We start from the raw sequence: 20,192 nt of genomic DNA on the forward strand, positions 1-20,192 counted from the left end.
GTGCGAGAGTGAGTGTGTGTGTGTGTGTGTGTGAGAGTGTGTGTGAGAGTGAGTGTGTGTGTGTGTGCGTGCATGCGTGCGTGTGTGTGTGTGTGTGTGTGTGAGAGGGAGTGTGCGTGCGTGCGTGCGTGTGTGCGTGCGTGCGTGTGTGCGTGCGTGTGTGTGTGCGCGTGTGTGTGCGCGTGTGTGTGTGTGCGTGTGTGTGCGTGCGTGTGTGAGTGATGCATTTAGGATATGCATACCTGCCAGCCAATCAGAATCCAGTATTCAGACAGACCATGGAATAATAATGCCTTATTCTACATCCCTAATCCTCCCCAGTACCTAAACTTAACAACTACCTTACTAACTATTAATAAGCAGCAAATTAGGAATGTATTGAGGAAGAGTCGTAGTTAATAGTGAATAAGTGTTCCCTATTCTAAAGTGTTACCAAAAATGTTAAATATTTTTAACGATTAATGACTTGAAACGGCCTCGAGACATGTTTAGCTTGAGTAACAATGCATTTCCAACTGAATGTCAATATTCAGGATTTTATTCATTGTGATTTAATTGTTTTTGTCAAAAGTATTATTTGTCCCCGCCTACATTATTATTTTTTTTTTATGTAACATACATTAGTGAATCATACACAGTTTAATATGTTTGTTTTTCCTTTTGTTTTGTCATTAATTCGTTTGATTTTGTTTTAATGATCTTGTTTTTTTGCTCATTTTCTTTCATCTTTTCATTATTTTCGTATTAAATATAGGTGGATAAAGATGTTTTTAATGGAAAATTACAAAGTGTTGTTTTTTTTTTAAATAACAGACACTAGTGAATCAAACATTGTTTAATATATTTTAGTTTTGTTTGTTTTTACTATTTTTCGTTAATTTGTTTGTTTATTCTTTTTTGTATTAAATTTTTAAGCTTTTGTTTGTTCTTTTTCTTAGTTTTTGTTTGTTTTATTTGTTTTTTTTCTGTTTTGGTTCTACTTTTGTTTGAATTAATTTGTTAGTTTTATGCTCCGTTGTTTTTCTTTTTTTATATTTTCTTTTATTCATTCTTATTGCATTTCATTTTGTTCATTTTTTTATCATTAAATGTTTTAAGAAAGTTAAAAAAAATTACAAAATCAGTTTTTTTTTTTAAATGTATTATATTTTTTATTGAATCGTACACAATACATTTTAATGTATTTTAATTCCGTTTGTTTGTTTTTTTTTTACTTTTATTATCGTTCATTAATTTTTTGTTCTTTTTGTATCTATTTATTTAGTTTTTAAATTCTTACATTGGGCCTTTTTTCTTCATTCTTTGTTTTTGTTGATTATTTCATTTTGTTCTGTCGTTAGTTTTATGTCGTCAAATATATATATATATATTTTTTTTTTTAATTCGTAAATTTGTCACTTGTTCAGTTCGTTCTGTTTCTTGTTCATTAAACTTTTTTTTTTTTTTTTTTTTTTTTTTAAGATTTTCAAGTTTTAACTTTTTTTTTTCACGGAAAAACATTTAAAAATCGTACACAATATATTTAAAATATTTTAGTTTTTACTTTTTTCGCTCATTTGTTTGTTCTATATCTTTTGTCCTTTTTTCATTTACTTTTTCCTTATTTTTCGTTTATTTTAGTAATTACATTTTCTGCTTCGCTTACTTTTGTTTTAAATTTTTTCATTTTACATTTTTACTTTTTCAGCTTTTTTTTTTTGTTTCGCTTTGTTCCTTCTTCCTTCCTTATTTTCTTTCATTCTTCGTTCATTTTTGTCACATCAAAGTTGTTTTTGATGGAAATTACAGAAACTGTTTATCTTTGTAAATAACGTACACAGTCTGTTTAATAGATAATTAAATACGAACGTACATTTATCAGTTTGGTTCATAGACAGCTAAGTTTCTGTTCTCGTTTCCGTCAGGCTGTTACGGCGTCAATCCCGACACGAAACAGGAGGGCTGGATGTGTTCTCGGTGCGCTGCGGCCGAATGGACAGCCGTAAGTATCGCAAATAGCTTTCACGCGAACATGGATCAGTTAAAATCATTGATATTAAAAATGACTGTTCACATGCAAGTCTTGAGCAGAAATGTGAACGTTGAACCTCTGTATGGCACATTTACTGTTGCGTTAAACCGTTGTGCTCATGATTGTGTTCATTCGAGTTGTTTATTCGTCGCAGGCCTGCTGTTTGTGCAGTTTAAGAGGAGGAGCTTTGAAGAAAACCACAGATGACAGGTCTAATATCTCAAACCCTGTTTCTCTCATATCGCATGTTAATTACGAGGAGATCCGCGGCATCTGTTCATGCATGTTTATCAAACGAGCTCTGCAGTAACCGTGCGTGTGGTGTCCCGTCCGCAGGTGGGTTCACGTGATTTGCGCCGTCGCTGTGGCCGAGGCTCGTTTCGTTAACGCTGTGGAGCGAGAGCCTGTGGACGTGACGGCGGTCCCCGACCCCAGGAAGAGTCTGGTGAGTCAGGATGAAACCACACTCCTCCTCGTTATTTTACCACGTGATGTTTTAAAATTTCAAAATAAAAAATGTTTGTTCATTCGCTCGTTTGAGCCTCCTTTGGTTTGTTCTGTTGTAGATGTTCGTCTTTTACATTTTTGTGTTTGTGCTTTTGTTTATTGCTTTTCCCTTTCGGTCTTTATTTTTTGTTCATATTGTAGCTTAGTTTATTTTTCTTTTGAAAAAATTTTTCTTTCGTTTTTTACTTTTTTGTTTTAGTTCATTCGTAAATGTTTCGTTAGTTTGTTCTGTTTCGTTTGTGCTTTTGTTTTGTTTTTTGTTCATTACTAATTAGCTTGTTTCATTTGTGTTTTTCTTACATTGTTTTCTCTCTTTTCTGTTTTTTTTCTTAATTTTTGTTCATTTGTAAATTTTTCACTTGTTTGTTTCCGTTTCATTTGTGTTTTAGATTTTTTTTTGTTCATTCTTTCTTTATTTGTTTTTTCTTTGTTTTAATTTTTTCATTCTTTTGTTTTTTTTACTTTACTTTGTAAAGTAGTTTGTTTTAGTTTAGGTTTTTTTTTTTGTAAATTTTTCGTTCATTCTTTTGTTTGTTCTCCGTTTCTTCCGTTCTTTCTGTTCTTTCATTTGTGCATTCATTTTTTTGTTGTTTGCTGCTTGTGTTTTTTCTCTAATGATTTCTTTATTTCGTTTGTTCTTTTTACTTTAATTTAATTAATTTAATTTTGTATTGTTTTCACTTCGCTTTCATTTGTTTATTGTTTTACTTTATGGCCTTTTCTTTGTTTTTTTTCTTAGATTGTTTTTTTTCTTTTTGTTCTTTTGTTGGTATTTTTATACTTTTAGTTTCTTTGTTAATTTTTCGTTCATTCTTTTGTTTCTTTTCATTCACTGTTTCTGTTTCTTTCCGTCAATTTTTCTTCTTCTTTCGTTTGTGCTTTTTATTTCTTTTCTAATTTGTTTCTCTTTATTTTCTCTCTTTATTTTTGCTTTTGTTTGTGCTTGTTTCTTTGGTTATTTCTTTTTCTTTCTTTTTTTATTCAAGTTTAATTTTATTATCTACTTAAGTTTTTGTTTTTTTCTGTTTCTTTTTATTTTGTTTGTGTGCTTGTTTCTTTCATTATTTCTTTCATTTTGTTCTTTCCATTCATTCATGGTATATATTTTTTTTCAGTTTTTAGTAAATTTTTTTTGCTTAATTTGTTCTTTCATGTTTGTTTCTTGCTTTTGTCTTTCTTTCATTCATTCGTTCTTTAATTTCTCACTTGTTTCATTCATTATTCTAATTCTTTCATTTATATTTTTTTGTTTTTGACTTCTTTAGTTTTTCATCAATTCATTCATTTTTCTCATTCATTATTTTGTGTTTTCTTTTTTTTCTTTGTTCATTATTTAGTTTCTTTCTTTTGCCTTTTTCGTTCTTTCACGCTTTCTTTACTCTGTTTTTTCTTTCATTTGTATTTTCATGTTTTATCGTTGTCGTTCTCCCTCTCTCTTTCTCAGAGGATATGATGCATTATTAATGATGTGCAATGGCTGAATAATCAGGTGTCGTTCCTCACTGTGCTAAATGAGCTGCATTGATTATATAGGCAGGTTTCTCCTCCTCCGCCACGCGTCTGAACGCTGCTCAATGCATTTGTGCTGACAAATACACAACCCAGAGCAGCTTCAGCACATGATGACGTGAAAAACGTGCTTCGGCGAGACTCATAAACCTCTCGTACTGTTCATACAGCTGACTTGCGCTACCAGTCGCCTTTAGCAAGCAGAAAAACCCAGGTTTGCTGGAAATCAGTGCAGTAACGAATGAACACCAAACATTTAGTTTCACTGTAGAACAAGAAACGGCGTCATATTGTAGATTAAAAGGAGGCCGCTTTATCTGCCGGCTCTTGATGTATGAATGAATAACTGAGAGCTCGATGCTCATAAATCACGTATTTTTTCCCCTTCTCTTGTCCATTGGCCTGTCTTGCGATCAATCCCTGGCGAATGATAAATCAGAGGCTTTCACCGGCCGATGAAATATTTCTGAGCCGGCGCCTCATCGAAAGGCCGTCGTACATTATGGCCGCTTGGCCACAGGAGGCTGAAATGAAGTATTGACAATTTAATAAAGAATTTTTATACCTGTCGATATCTGTCTGTGTGTGTATGTGTGTGCGTTTGGAGGCGATTTATGCGGAAACGCAGGAGAAGAGGAGAGACACGGGGAATGTTTCCATTCACTTTATTAGTAAATGTTCATCTTTGTAATCTTTCATCGGAGCTGCTGCTGCTGCGCTCTTGAAATGACTTTCGTTTTCAGCTGACACGTGAAAATAATGTTAGCCAAAAGCCAAATAGCTGCTTAGCATTGACTTCGCAAACTCAGGCCACATTCTGGTGTGAAACGGCCTTTTTCTCATTTAATATCTTATTACTAAATGTCTAGTTTTTCGTTCGTTCTTGTTCATTTGCTTGGTGTTTGTTTGTGTTGTTGTTTCTGTTCTCTTTTGTTTCTTGTGTTTTTTTTTTAATTTCATTTGGACTTTTCTTCTTTTTGTTCAATCTTAATTTGTTTCTTGACTTTGTTTTTCAGTTCTTTCACTATTTCTGTCCTTCATTCTTTTCTCTATTTTTTTTGTTCGGTTTTTTTCTTCAGTTCGTTAGGTTTCTACATTTGTTTTCATGTTCTTTTATTCTTTCATTATTTCTTTTTTACTTTGTTCTCTTTAGTTTTGTTCTTGCATTTGTTTTGTTTCATTCTTTTCTCTATTTTTTGTTTCTTTGTTTTGTTTTACTGTGTTTCCTTTCTACTTTTGTTCATTCGTACTTATATTTGTTTTTTCATTCTTTTTCATGTAGTTTCTATCCTTCATTTCTTTTGCTGTTTGTTTAATTCATTTTTATTTAATTTGATCATTGTTTCTTTTCTCCATTTTTTTGTTCCTTTCTTTTAGTTTGTTTCCCTTCTACTTTTGGTTTCCTACAATCTTTTCTCTATTTTCTTTGTTTTGTTTCTTCTCCACTTTTGTTTTCATTCATTCATATGTGTTTGTTGTTCTCGTTTTCTTTTGTTTCTATTTGTTTCATTTTTTCCTTCTTTACTTTTGTTTTCATTTATTCAAATATTTGTTTTGTTTGTTTTTCTATTTCTTTACTCCGTTCTTTAATTCTTTTGCATGTGCTTTGTCTTTCTTTTTTTGTTTCTTTTGCTGTTTGTTTTCCTTTGTTTCCTTTTCTACTCTTGTTTTCATTCATTCTTCTCTATTTTTTTCTTTTCATTCGTTGTTTTCATTAGTTTTTTATTTGTTTGTTCTTTCTGTTTCTATTTCTTTAGTCTGTTCTTTTGTTTGTGTTTTTTCTTTCATTCTTAGTTTCTTATGCTGTCTGTTTTCTTTCATTTTGTTCTTGTTTTGGCTTCTGCTTTTGAATTAGTTAATGTTTTAGTTAGTTTTTTTTTCTCGCTAATTCATTGCTTTGTTCTCCCTGTTTCTGTTTGGTTATTCCATTTTTTTTGTTGCCTTTTTTGGTTCATTCTTATGTTGTTTCTTTCAGTTTTTTTTCTTGTTAACATTTCCTTGTTACGATTTGCAGAAGTGTGTCTACTGCCACAAGACGACCAAGCAGATCTTCGGCGCGTGTATCCAGTGCTCGTTGGACAACTGCTCCACGTCCTTCCACGTCACCTGCGCCCTCCTCGCCGGAGTCGTCATGAAACCGGCCGATTGGCCGTACGTGGTGTCCGTCACCTGCCACAAACACAAAAAGACCAATCAGAAGGTGCGTAGCCGCTATAGAAGGGATCTTAATGCACACGGTGATCCTCAAACTGACGGTTTGCCTCCGCCGCAGGTTAAAAGCGGCTCGCGCGAGCTGTCGTTGGGTCAGGAGGTCATCGGCAGGAGCAGCAACGGTTGGTTCTACCGCTGCACCATCACCGGCATTGGCACGCAAAACTACTTTGAGGTCAACTTTGACGACGGCTCCTACTGTGATAACATCTTCCCAGAGAACCTGCTGGTGAGACGCCAACAAATAGTCACTTTTTAGGGATTTACAGTGGTTTTTAGTTTAGTACATGCACTGTAACATACAGCCTCTTGTGGTGTATTGCGTTATAAAATGCATAGTCCTGGATACTGCTGGAAATCTAGAATTTAAGAAAAAAAAAAATCATGGTTGCCAAGTGGCAAGTTTACATCTCACCATTCAGAGTTTTTTTGCTCAGAATTGTGATATAAACTCATAATTCTGACTTTTTCTCAGAATTGCGAGATACTCAAAATAAGTAAACTCAAAAAAAGCTTATATATATCACAATTCTGACTTAATTTCTCAGAAATGTGAGTTTATATCTGCGCAATTCTGACTTTATTATATGCTGTTGTGAGTTTGTCACAATTCTGAGAAAAGAAGTCAGAATTGCATGATATAAACTCGCAATTGCAAGAAAAAAAGTCAGATTTGCGGGATATGAACTCACAGTTGTGAGAAATTCAGAATTGCGAGATATAAATTAGCAATTCCAAGAAAAAGGTTAGAACTGCAAGGAATAAAAGTCTGAATTGCGCTATATAAACTTGCAGTTGGGGAGAAAAAAGTCTGAATTGTGAGTAAAAAATCAGAATAGCATGATATAAATTCAAAACTCTGAGAAAAAGATAGAACTGCAAGGAGAAAAAAGTCAGAACTGTGAGATATAAACTTGCAGTTGAGGAGAAAAAAAAAAAGTCAGAATTGCGAGAGAAAGTCGGAATTGTGATAGAAACTCGCAGTTGCGAAGAAAAAAAGTCCACATTGCAAGATATAAATTCGCAATTCCGAGAAAAAAAGTTAGAACTGCTAGAAAAAAAAAGCAGAATTGCGAGATATAAATTCGCAATTCCGAGAAAAAAAGTTAGAACTGCTAGAAAAAAAAAAGCAGAATTGCGAGATATAAACTCACAATTGCGAGGAAAACAGTCTGAATTGCGAGAGAAAGTCACTCTTTTTTTAATTTAATTTTTATTTTTTTATTCATTCAGTGGAGGAAACGGGCTTCCACACTTTGGCGCATTCATTTGACTCATCCAACCAGATTCTAGAGATTTGGGTTGCTAAAACCTCCTTAATCACGAAAAAAAAAACTGACGCATGTCATCTTGTGGCTTATTGCTAAAAGCCAGGTCCTGGATGCTGACTGGTTGAAATCTAGATTGATTGAAATCCAACTATAGCTTGTTATGGTTGCCAATTGTTTTTAACACATTAATTTGGCTCATCCAATCAGATTTTAGAGCTACGACTGTCCGTTTGATCCATCATCTCTTTGATTTCTCTGTCTCAGAGTCACGACTGCCTGAGGAACGGCCCTCCAGAACTGGGCGAACTCGTGGTGGTCAAGACAATCGATGGACGAGTTCTCAACGCGTCTTACGTCAAGGAACACGTCCACCGATACTACCAGGTAACTGTGATGTCTTTCAGTTTTATTTGTGTTATCTCCCATTTTGTGACTATTTTAAGACTTGGTTTGGTAATCTGTTTCAAGCCAAACTACTTTTTGAATGGATATTAAATGGATGTTGCAAAGTGCAGCACGTCTTCAAACAGCAAACAAATAAACATACAGCGTGACCAGAGCTGTTCAATCTGTGAATCAGTGACTCATATGAAGCAAAAAAGTCAGATTTGCGGGATATGAACTCACAGTTGTGAGAAATTCAGAATTGCGAGATATAAATTAGCAATTCCAAGAAAAAGGTTAGAACTGCAAGGAATAAAAGTCTGAATTGCGCTATATAAACTTGCAGTTGGGGAGAAAAAAGTCTGAATTGTGAGTAAAAAATCAGAATAGCATGATATAAATTCAAAACTCTGAGAAAAAGATAGAACTGCAAGGAGAAAAAAGTCAGAACTGTGAGATATAAACTTGCAGTTGAGGAGAAAAAAAAAAAGTCAGAATTGCGAGAGAAAGTCGGAATTGTGATAGAAACTCGCAGTTGCGAAGAAAAAAAGTCCACATTGCAAGATATAAATTCGCAATTCCGAGAAAAAAAGTTAGAACTGCTAGAAAAAAAAAGCAGAATTGCGAGATATAAACTCACAATTGCGAGGAAAACAGTCTGAATTGCGAGAGAAATTCACTCTTTTTTTTAATTAAATTTTTATTTTTTTATTCATTCAGTGGAGGAAACGGGCTTCCACACTTTGGCGCATTCATTTGACTCATCCAACCAGATTCTAGAGATTTGGGTTGCTAAAACCTCCTTAATCACGAAAAAAAAAACTGACGCATGTCATCTTGTGGCTTATTGCTGTCTAAAAGCCAGGTCCTGGATGCTGACTGGTTGAAATCTAGATTGATTGAAATCCAACTATAGCTTGTTATGGTTGCCAATTGTTTTTAACACATTAATTTGGCTCATCCAATCAGATTTTAGAGCTACGACTGTCCGTTTGATCCATCATCTCTTTGATTTCTCTGTCTCAGAGTCACGACTGCCTGAGGAACGGCCCTCCAGAACTGGGCGAACTCGTGGTGGTCAAGACAATCGATGGACGAGTTCTCAACGCGTCTTACGTCAAGGAACACGTCCACCGATACTACCAGGTAACTGTGATGTCTTTCAGTTTTATTTGTGTTATCTCCCATTTTGTGACTATTTTAAGACTTGGTTTGGTAATCTGTTTCAAGCCAAACTACTTTTTGAATGGATATTAAATGGATGTTGCAAAGTGCAGCACGTCTTCAAACAGCAAACAAATAAACATACAGCGTGACCAGAGCTGTTCAATCTGTGAATCAGTGACTCATATGAAGCGGATCTTTTTAATTATTCTGTCCGAAATGATTCAGTTTTGGGTTAGATCAGTACTAGATCAGTAACTATTTAATAAAATAATTTGTAATTATGTTGAGTATAGTGTTTATTTTACTTGTATATAATTCAGATCAGGAGAGCGCCTCAGTGACATCTGATTTTTAGGTTAGAAACCTACATCTTTCAACTTCAATTTCCTTGTGATTCCCCATCTTATCCGAGTCTTTCAGGAGTCCCACATTTGGTGCAAAGTTTGCTTTCCTCGTACACAGAGGAGCCGCTGACATGTTGAGTGGAAGGGAGGCGAGATTAATGGGAAAATGAGAAAACTAGGATGATGTGGCGCATGGGGGATTTATGGAGTCTGTAGATGAAGCTTATGAGGTGTGATGGACCACAGGCGGCGAGAGTAGACCGCCATTCATCTGCTATTTCACGTACATGCGCCGCTCCTCACAGGAAGTGCTTGTGCAGCGACGGGCCGATGTTTTTCTTTACATTTGGGTCACATTTTGATGGAAAAGTGACTCAGAAAACTACCAGAAAGCTAAATCGAACATGCTTTTTTCCGTTTTTTTGGCTTACCAAACTGTGGTAATACATTGTTTGACACATTGAATGAACTAGTTTTGCTTCACGTCAGATTCTTTCTCATTAAAACCCAAACACACACACACACACACACACACACACACAGTGTTTCCTTGCTAGGCTGAGCTCTTGAGAGACTCCTCTGTCAGCATTAGCGAACTTCTTGATTCTCTCCTCCACCACAAGACTCCATTATTTATTAGATCCGTGTGAGTCATGGCTCTCGTAACAAGCGCCGATCGCTTTCATGACGTCACTTTTACCTTTGCTAGACACGCCAAGCGCTCTCCCACCCGCCGCGGGCGATCTGTAACTGGATGCCTGTATGTCTGACAGGTCTTGAAGCCGTTGGGAATTGATCTGGAATAGGGTGTTGATTGCAGACTGGTTGAAAGTTTGCAACTTATGTTGTTGTTGGATGTTCTTCAGATCAAAAATAAAGGAATATTTCAGGTTAAATGCAGTTTTTACAGCTCTATTAACAACATTACAGAAGTAAATTATTGTAGATCAATGTATTGTCAGGACATGTGCCCTACATTACGTAATGAATAATATAATTTTAATATTATATATATATATATATATATATATGACATGACTATACGCTTAATGTGTGTGTGTATATATATATATATATATATATATATATTAATAAATATTTATTTATATAAATAAATATAAATATTTAATATATCTATTTTCTACATGTATAATTGGAAAATTGTTTCCCAAGAATGTTAGTAAGATGGCTGCTGAGCGAACCGAAACAATGCTAGTGGTTTTTCTAAATTTGGATCGCTTTTTAAAAAAGTGGTTCCAAGAAAAGAATCTAAGGCGTCTAAACTGTATTTCCTTCCAGGTGGAGTTTCAGGACGAGACGCAGATCTTACTGAAGCGCAGCGAGATTCACTCTCTGGACCATGAGCTGCCCAAGAGGGTCATGTCTCGTCTGGTAAGCGCTTTTATTTGCTTCAGGCCGAGTACTGTATGTTTCTGCACACAGAATTCATCAACGTGATGTCAAAGTGCAGGTTTAACACTTTATGGCTTTCGTGTTTGTCAACTAGAAGGTTTATCAAGCTAGCAGTGCAGTTGGAGCTGAAGGTATGCCGATCTGATTATCGGTATCGGCTCCGATGCTGCCATTTTCTGCCGGATCGGGTAGCGGTCAGACGAGACCGATCCAAATCCAATATTCAGGGTTCCTACGCAGTTTGGAAAAGTATGGAATTTGATTTAAGCAATTTCCAGGTCTGGAGGAGTATGGAAAAAAGAAAGCAGAGTATGCTTTCTTTTAACTGAAATTTAAAACTGTTCAAAGAAAAGGCTCAATAAACTATTGCACAGCTATAATACACTATGCATCAATATCTCTTCTCTTTGCGCTTTGAACTTTTTCTATGCAAAGTGCTGGGCACTGTGACTCTGTGTTGCTTCAAGTAGGCCTGTTGCGATAATCAATATATCGACTTATCGCACAATATATGTACATGACCTCAATACTTTTTGGTGACGCAATATATCGCCCATTATATTTACTTAAAAATTAATGTCACCATGTTTTGTGCATTCCACTTGCGCCTGTGTCTTTTGCAGCTTCTCGTACATAACGTGGTGTAGAGCTGCTAGTTTCATCTGCAGATATGGTCTTGTTTAGAGATCTGTGTCTTTGTGCATACGGACATCTGAATCCTGAAGTAGTGATCGTGTTTTTCAGCAATAGTGTGCACCCTTCATTTACAGAGAAAAGAAGGTCAGGGAAAACTCTGTAGATGGAAAAATCTCCATACAAGTTCTTTGTGCATTTTTCTTTTTTCTACTTGTTACTTTGCACTTTTTGTTAGAAAATTTTTATTTACTATTTATTCAGGTTTTTTAAGGTATCTAATATTTTGATACTTAATTTCCAATTTTCATCTAAATATTCTTAAAAATTTTAAGTTTGTTGTCATTTGGAAGTGTGTAGGCCTTCTTGCATTATTATGTTGTTATATTATGATTATATATTCAGTGGCATAAAATGGTTTTTAAAATGACAATAATATCGCTTATGGCAATTATTTCTGGGGCAATATATCACACAACAAAAAGTTGTTGTCATGACAGGCCTAGCTTCAAGCGCATCATTCAGCGCGCGGGATGAGCATAAGAGCTTTGTGCCGCTCCGTATTGGAGCCTTTCATATTGTAATATTTTTGCACAATGAAAGATTATTAATAGCTTTTCTTGTTCTGTCCAATCTATCATATGTCGCTGCCTCATTACTGTGCTGTACATTTAAAAGAAATGTCTTTTAATTTTATATTATATATTTATATATAAATATATTTACTTGTTTTTCATGAATGTATTTTACAAAAATACAAAGAGCAATGTGCAAAATTTTACCAGATTTAGTCCTACACTTTTAATTGTTCCCCATTAAATAATGTTTTTTTCACTAAATGTTTAGATTTTATAAAATTATTGTGCCCTCATGATTTTTCTAGAGTAACTTTTGCTGCTGAATTATCCACTAACCTAGTTTATAATAGTATTTTTGTCATAGATTATGATTATATATTTTTTCATTTGTTATCTTTCTTTAAAATTAAGTTGCCTGTATTTAGTAGATTGTGTTTAACACACAAAAAAAGTGATGATCAGGTCAACATACATTGAGGTATGGAAATTCTACACTAATTTAAAAAAAACTATGCTGGTATCGGAAAAAAATGGTATCAGTCAACCCCTAGTTGGAGCCCATTTGGAGAGCTCTGATTGACGTCACTAAATGATAATTGTCTTTTTTTTTCTTTTCAACAGGCAAGTGTGAACCAACAGCAACCTCAGGCGCAACCGTCAGATGAACCTCTGGCCGCGAAACGTCCACGTCTGCCGACACCGCCGCCAATACTAGCCATTGAGCCCTCGGCACAACCTCCAGAAATAGTCACCGCTTTCCTGCCCGCTAGTATTACTCCAAACACCAGCACTGCCCCCTGCCTGCCTCCCCCCACCTCACTTCCTGTTTCAGCACCCACACTTCCTGCCCCGGAACCCAGCGAGAGTTACACCCATAGCTCCAGCTACGTAGCCTACATGGAGTCTCTCCTCAACTCGGACTTTCCTCCAGAAGAGGAACAAGGTGTTGAGCCGATGTATTGAAGCGCCACTTTGCGCTACCAGCTATTCGTCAACACATACAGACTTTAAATTCATCTACTGCATGTCTTTGTTTCATTTATTCGCTGTTGTGCTAATCCGAGTCTCCCACCCATGAACGGTGCGCGTGGGACGCATGCGTGTCATTATAGACTGAAGCCGAAACGGACCCAGTACATAGCCTTGGGGGATGCCTCACTCTTCCGACCCTTTCCACGATCCCTCGCTCCGGTTCTTTCACTAAACGGAAAGAGCCGCCATACATTTTCAGATGGGATAATCATTCACTGTATGTGCGGTTTACTTTATACCTGATTTTTTTCTCTAATGAGTGCTAAATATTTTTCTAACTCAAGCCAAAACATGCTACCCGGTCACAGATCACATAGACAGTCTATATCTGTACAGTTTCAGGTATTTTTCTCTGTACTCAAGTGTTCGGGTGGGGGGGTCACAGGAAGAGTTTTAGCCGGGCTCATGGAATTTAATAAGTATTTAAATGTCTTTTGTCACATAAAGATTTAATACTTGTATAAAGAAAATCAATTATGGCAGCATCAGAAGCTACAGTTTTCAGTTACCGTACACAACTGTGTTACGATAGATTTGCGCGGGTTCATGTATTCTTCTATAATCTACGATAAAATGTTTTTCAGCACCAGATGATTTGTTTTTGTAGCATACTTGGTAGACGTTGATATTGAATACTATTCACCGTGTCTGTTTTTATTATGAGTACCGTTGTTGTTATGATTATTATTTTTATTGATTTTTATTTTGGTGAATCTTTGCAACACAATGTCGAAAGATGAAAAAAAAAAAAGTTGAATTTATAATTTTTATTCAAGAGGTTGAAGTGGCGTACATTTAAGTGTATAGTCATAGGTGATATTAAACAGATACGCAATCTGCCTTCTCAAGGTGCTATAGAAGTCTTAGACTACTGAGGGGCGATCCGGGTCACGTGACCCACAATGAGGTGTACATACTAGACGTGCTGCTCACAAATTGGAAAAATTTTCTTCAGTGTAACCTAGTCTTATCAAATGCCATGTCACATTCAAATAAAGGGTCTGGTTGTCGCTTCGGATTTGTTTTCTCCTTTTTGTTGTTTGCCCATCCTTGTTGTTTCGTCTTCTGACGTGAGCGATTATCAATCGGCACGCCTCGTTCACCGGTACTTGCGGATTCATCATCCAAATAGCACTGAGAATTTGATCCAGTGCACCCTAGATTAATTTGGAAACAAACACTTGGATAAGACCTTTACAGACAGGATTGTCGTTATAGACTGAAGTCAAAACAGACCCAGTACATAGCCTTGGGGGATGCCGCACTCTTTCGACCCTTCCCACAATCCCTCGCTCCACCTCATTCATTAAACTGAAAGAGCCACATCACATTTTCAGATGTGAATAGTCATTCACTTGCTTTAGCATGCCATAGATTTTGGAGGATTGTAAATTAATTAAAAGTAAATTAATGAAAGGAAATGCCAACAAATGAAGTTTTGTCATTTAATAGACATTTCGAAAATGATTAATTGCATTCATTATTGCATTATTTTAAAAAATAATTGCAGAAAATTTAATTCTTTTTTTATATATATATATTTCTCGTACATCATGATTTTTTCCCCCTTTTTCATATTATTATTCCTCCCGCTTTGATTTTGACTTTTTTTTAATAAGAACATTTGAATTACACCTCTAAGATAACATCTTTAGGGAGGAAGTGCGTACTGAGGTTTGAACTTCGCAAGCGCATCCTCTCCCCTTCCTTTTAATGTGACAACCACCGCTCTCGTCTCATCACCGTTTGTTGTTTTCCACACACCAGTAATGCCTACAGCCGCTCTGACAGTAGACGTGCAGTGTGTCGATGGCATTTGTACTCCTCTGTTCCTGGGGTTTCTGCTTTGCATTAACAGAAACGTCATGAAAGGCAGGTTTAATGAAATAACCCACCACAGCTTGCATACTGATGATGGCAAATGTTTATCTGTGCAGAAGTACTAGGAAAGATTGTAATAAAATGTGAAGTGAAACTGTGCTTTGTATTTGACTGTTTATTTTTCTGGGAAAGCCATGAAAAACCTGGTTTAAATAATACAGAAAAAAAATTCTTGAATGTAGTAATAATTATCATTAAATAAAATGTGTGTGTGTATTTGGCTAGGTTTTGCTCTTGTATATAGTTTGTAGTATTCTTTTGAATTGATTCTTTTTGTTCTTGAATACAATTTGTATAATTATTCTTTTGAATTAGTTCTTTGTAATGAATCAATTGAACCAGTTCACAAATTAGTTGATTTCCCCATGTAATCTAAATGGTTCTTCAAAACCTTATGCAGTAATCACAAACAACTGTAAAGGTCAAGGAAATCAATTGGCCTATAACAAGCTTTTGCTCTTGAAAATGTGGCGTTTTTATAAATTGTTTTCTGAAAAGTCATTTTCTGAAGTTCAGAGGTCAGTAAATTGCTGTTTATTCATTTCAAATGATCACATTCAAACAGATTAAAAGCTTTTTGGAGACCAGCGCCATTAAAAATAAACCATTATGAAAAATACCATGAATCTCCGAGGTAAGAAGATTAATCCGGCTGAGAGTTGTTTTGTCAAATCGAAGCCTCATTGACATTTAGCTGCTCTTAATGTGGCTTTATCTGATTAAAACCCAATTAGGCTTTTAAATTATAGGCTAATTGTTTCGCACAACTAAAATGAAATGTCAGTCAGGATTTGTTTGGCGCCACTGTAGATACCATAATGCACCGCGCACGCCGCCGTGACACTCGCACACAAACTCTGTTCATAAAGTTATGAATCCTCTTACGCTCTGAGATATTTCGAGACACAGCTGCCGAACTGAAGAGATGTGAAATGACACATGCGCTCATTACCTGCTGTATATCGTCTTTAGTTAGTAAGTGAGGATTACTTTAACCCAAGCGTGACGGGTATCAAACATGCGCAGCTACACCTCAATAGAACAGAACGCGGGAAATAAAGCTGCTGCTAAAGACAGAAGTAGTGTGTTATGACAGTGCTTTGAATAAATAGACTCGTTCGGAGGACAAGACATGATTCATGAGAGGCACTGAGAGTCATGCGCATTCAGTTCGAGTTTTAATTCATTTCAACGAATCGTTAACGAAAAGTTAAAACACTTAACCAAAAATCTGTAGGGAAAAATAATTTGATTAACTTCTATTAATGAGTTCAAACTGTCTGTTTCAACAATTCAATTCAAATTGTAGAGACAATATTGTCTGTTTTGCTCTGTTTCGCTAAACAAAAATGTTTCCAAACAAAGCCATGTTGAGCGGTGTTTGCTTAATGAAGGAGTTTTTGAACAAATCGGGTGAGTCGATGATTCACTGATTCATTCATGAAAACACTAGCTACGTCCCAAATGACGCACTATACCAGGGGTGTCAAACTCAATTCCTGGAGGGCCGGAGCCCTGCAGAGTTTTGTTCCAACTCCGCTCCAACACACATAGCATGTAGTTTTCAAATAAGCCTGAAGGACTTGATTAGTTGGATCAGGTGTGTTTAATTAGGGTTGAACCTAAATTCAGCCCTCCAGGAATTGAGTTTGACACCCCTACACTATACACTATGCACTAGGGATGTGCCCGAATAGTGAATCCGAATTCGCAAAGGCACAGAAAACGAATAACGTGTTCTACGGAAGCCCTAAAGGGAATAAATACGAGATGGGAGGAAAAAAATATATTCACAAGTTCACTTTCTCTCACAAGTATATCGTTGAGTAATTATACTGTATATAAACGGCAGGCATCAGGAAGCCGCTATTAATATGCGGGAGCACTGAAATCGCTTTTGAATGCGCGCTCACTTTTTACTTTCACTTTCGAGATTCACGATCACACGTACTCTGTGTATACTATGGAGCAACAGTACTTACCACACATTTCACAAGATTAGATTTTTGTCAGTGGTGCTCAGGATCTGCACATCATTCGCCATCGTCCTATCAGTCATCTCTCCTTACTCTATTTATGTGGTAATTGAAATTGTATGTACTGTAATGTAACAGGCTACTGCTACTGCTAACCATGTCCCTTTAGTGGCTCCGTAGAACACGTTATTCGTTTTCTGTGCTTTTCCAAATTCAGATTCACTATTCAGGCACATCCCTACTAGGCACTCATACACTATGTACTTATGCACTATGTACTCAACCATGTAGTGTATGAATTATATAAGGTTATTTTGTCATTCATAAATGGAGTCTGATAGCCCCTCCCCGCCCGCTACATAATTAAAGCTGTGACAGTTGAGTGCATGACGTCATAGTATACGTAGATGCCTCATTAGCAATTGTTCCTATGGACCGCTATACGTAAGCCGTCCGGTCAACTTGACGTCATTCACCATAATAATCAATTAATATTCGAAGATGCCACAATCCTTACATATTTATGGTTCCGCTGTGGAGCTGTCGCATCTACCTATACATATCTATGCATGAAGTGTCCAACATTCAACACTTCATTTTTTCGGTTAAGTGCATCATCCGGGTATTTAAAGTGCACTTTTTCTATTTGGAATTTTCAGAGTGAACACACTACTCGCACTATTTATACTACAAAACGTCATAGTATAGTGCATAAGTATGCGATTTTGGATGCACCTACTTCGCTCTTGATTGAATCAGCCGTTCCGAAAGAATCGATTGAATAAATGACTCAGCGACTTGCTTATTAAGACTGTGGCTTGCCGCCACCTACTGGCAATTTTTGTTTCATATTTAAAAGTATCATTCTATTTTTTACCCTACCATTTCATATTTCTTTATATCAACTTTATATTTAAAACATTATTCTCATAACATTATTTATGCAATTTGTAAGTGTAGTGTAAATGCATGTACAAGTGCTAGAAATATATATAAATAAAAAAATAAGTGTATAGAACCCTGCATGCTTAATAAGGCTATACTTGGCTTTAAAAATAATAATAATAAAGCCACTTAGCCAATATAACTATAACTATATACAGTATATAGTTAATGTATGTATGTAAGTGTACCCTGTGTATTCTGACATACATAGATGTCTCTGTCATTTGTGATTCTTTGTCACAGATATCTATCTATCTATCTATCTCCATCACTCCCTCTATCCGTCTCTCTCTTTTTTATTTCTGTGCTGTTAGACGTGATCAGCATCTCGATCTCTGTCTTTGATGCTGCTGAAAGTTGTTTTGAAGTCAGCAGATGAAACGGGGCCTGGCGTGTCGAGAGCTGGTTTCTGCGTGACCCCCGGTGACCCTATCGCTGTGGCAGGGCCGTTTGATGTGAACGCGCTCCCCCCTAATTACAGGCACTGGACCGACGCCGCCTAAGACAAATTCTGCCAGTGCAACGGAGCTGCAAGTGACAGCTCCGCTCTGACCCGTCTGTCTCTCTCTCAGGAGCGGCCCACATTGATATTCCACTCATGTCGTTACGTCCAGAGCAGGGTGTTGGGATCGTGCCAGATTCGCAATTACAGATATTAAAATGCATTTAGAGAAAGGCAAGGCCTGCTTTGATATTACAGATCAGGGCAGTGAAATACTAAAGGAGAATTTAGTGCTGGCCAAGCTGAGATCACCTGTCATGTGACAGAAAATGAACTGCCTTGGTGACTCATATGTGGTGAACAAAATTGGATTTGTAGTTTTATTTTAATTCTATTCAACAAATTATATTCAATTCTATTATTGTAGTTTATTTTAATTCTAATTCAACGAATTCTATTCACTAATATCATTGTAGTTTTATTTTAATTCTATTCAACGAATTCTATTCACTAATATTATTGTAGTTTTATTTTAATTATATTCAACGAATTCTATTCACTAATATTATTGTAGTTTTATTTTAATTCTATTAAACTAATTCTATTATTGTTGTTGTTATTATTTTAAAACCATTATTCATTAAAACTTCCAAAAGTTGAGAATTTTCTTTTGCACAAAAATGGATTGAAGATGCATGTTTTGGATTAGTAGTTTTATTTTAATTCTATTAGGAATTTTAACATCATTTTTGATTCATTATTTGTTGAAACATCCAAAAGTTGACATTTTTGCTCAAAAATGTATTAAAGATGCACATTTTCGATTTTGAGTTTTATTTTAATTCTATTATTATTTTTAATATCATTTTTTGACTCCTTATGTTAAAATTCCAAAGGTTGAGAATTTTTTCCACAAAAATGGACTAGAGATGCATGTTTTAGATTTAGTTTTATTTGAATTTTATGATTTTTTAAGATCTTTTTTTTGCCTCAGTATTTGTTAAAACTTTCAAAAATTAAAGGTGCACGTTTTTTATTTTATTTTATTTCTATTAAGATTTTGTATGTTTTTTTTTACTAATTATTTGTTAAAACAAAAAATTTCGATTTTAGCAAAATAAAATGCATTAAAGATGCAAAAATCTGTGTATTTACCATATAAACATTTAGCACACTTGGTGTTTTAACATTCAATTTGTAACGTGTTGTTTTACGCATTAGCACATAATTGTGTAGCATGCAGTGTTTAGCACACCAAACATTTTACTTACCTGTTTTTAAAAAATACAGTGTACAGCATTGCTGTACAGTGTGCTGTTTACAGTATGTACTTGTAAAAATATTTATATATATTTTTAATAGTATGCATTTAAACATGTAGTTTGTTAAATTTACTGTATGCTAAACATTCGAGCGGTGTCCAGTTATCATTTCAAAAATAAGTATGGTTATTTTAATGATAAACATACTATAGAAATTGTACTTATGGTAGTATGCAATATTATGAACGTAAACACAGTTTGAAAGTTGTTTTCAGTCACTGTTTGAATACAAATGTCTTGTCTGTGGAGTTTGTGTGTGTGCGTGACAGGCGGCGAGAGAAAGACGTATAAGCCGTCCTCTTAATTTTAATGAAAAACAGCATTGTGAGTTACTGGCATGCTAATGAAGCATCTTTGTCCAGTCAGGGACGACAAGCTAATCGCTCCTCTCCTCCAAAAGCTCCTAAACGCTCCATTAGTCCAGAAGTGGATGAGGGTTGTGATATGCCGGGCTCGGCTCTATTTATTAGCGTCTCTGAAATGGCTAGTCTCACACACACACACACACACACACACACAAACGTGAACATTTGCTAGCTAAGTGAGGCCATTTGTTCTGTTTATAT

At 35.7% G+C, this 20,192-nt stretch overlaps 1 protein-coding gene across 1 annotated transcript in view; it reads left to right on the top strand.

Moving 5' to 3' along the window:
* Positions 1-14,583, top strand: part of kdm4b (lysine (K)-specific demethylase 4B) — a 66,111-nt gene extending 51,528 nt beyond the window's left edge. The window contains exons 15-22 of the mRNA XM_016230412.1: positions 1,905-1,981; positions 2,166-2,221; positions 2,348-2,456; positions 6,042-6,227; positions 6,300-6,467; positions 7,774-7,893; positions 10,704-10,796; positions 12,650-14,583. Of these exons, the coding sequence (XP_016085898.1) occupies positions 1,905-1,981; positions 2,166-2,221; positions 2,348-2,456; positions 6,042-6,227; positions 6,300-6,467; positions 7,774-7,893; positions 10,704-10,796; positions 12,650-12,991 (1,151 nt within the window). The 3' untranslated portion in view covers positions 12,992-14,583. The remainder of the gene's footprint in view (positions 1-1,904; positions 1,982-2,165; positions 2,222-2,347; positions 2,457-6,041; positions 6,228-6,299; positions 6,468-7,773; positions 7,894-10,703; positions 10,797-12,649) is intronic.
* The last annotated feature ends 5,609 nt before the right edge of the window (positions 14,584-20,192 follow it).

The sequence above is a fragment of the Sinocyclocheilus grahami genome, unplaced genomic scaffold (assembly GCF_001515645.1).
Source record: "Sinocyclocheilus grahami isolate Dianchi unplaced genomic scaffold, SAMN03320097.WGS_v1.1 scaffold370.1, whole genome shotgun sequence".
Classification (NCBI taxonomy): domain Eukaryota; kingdom Metazoa; phylum Chordata; class Actinopteri; order Cypriniformes; family Cyprinidae; genus Sinocyclocheilus; species Sinocyclocheilus grahami.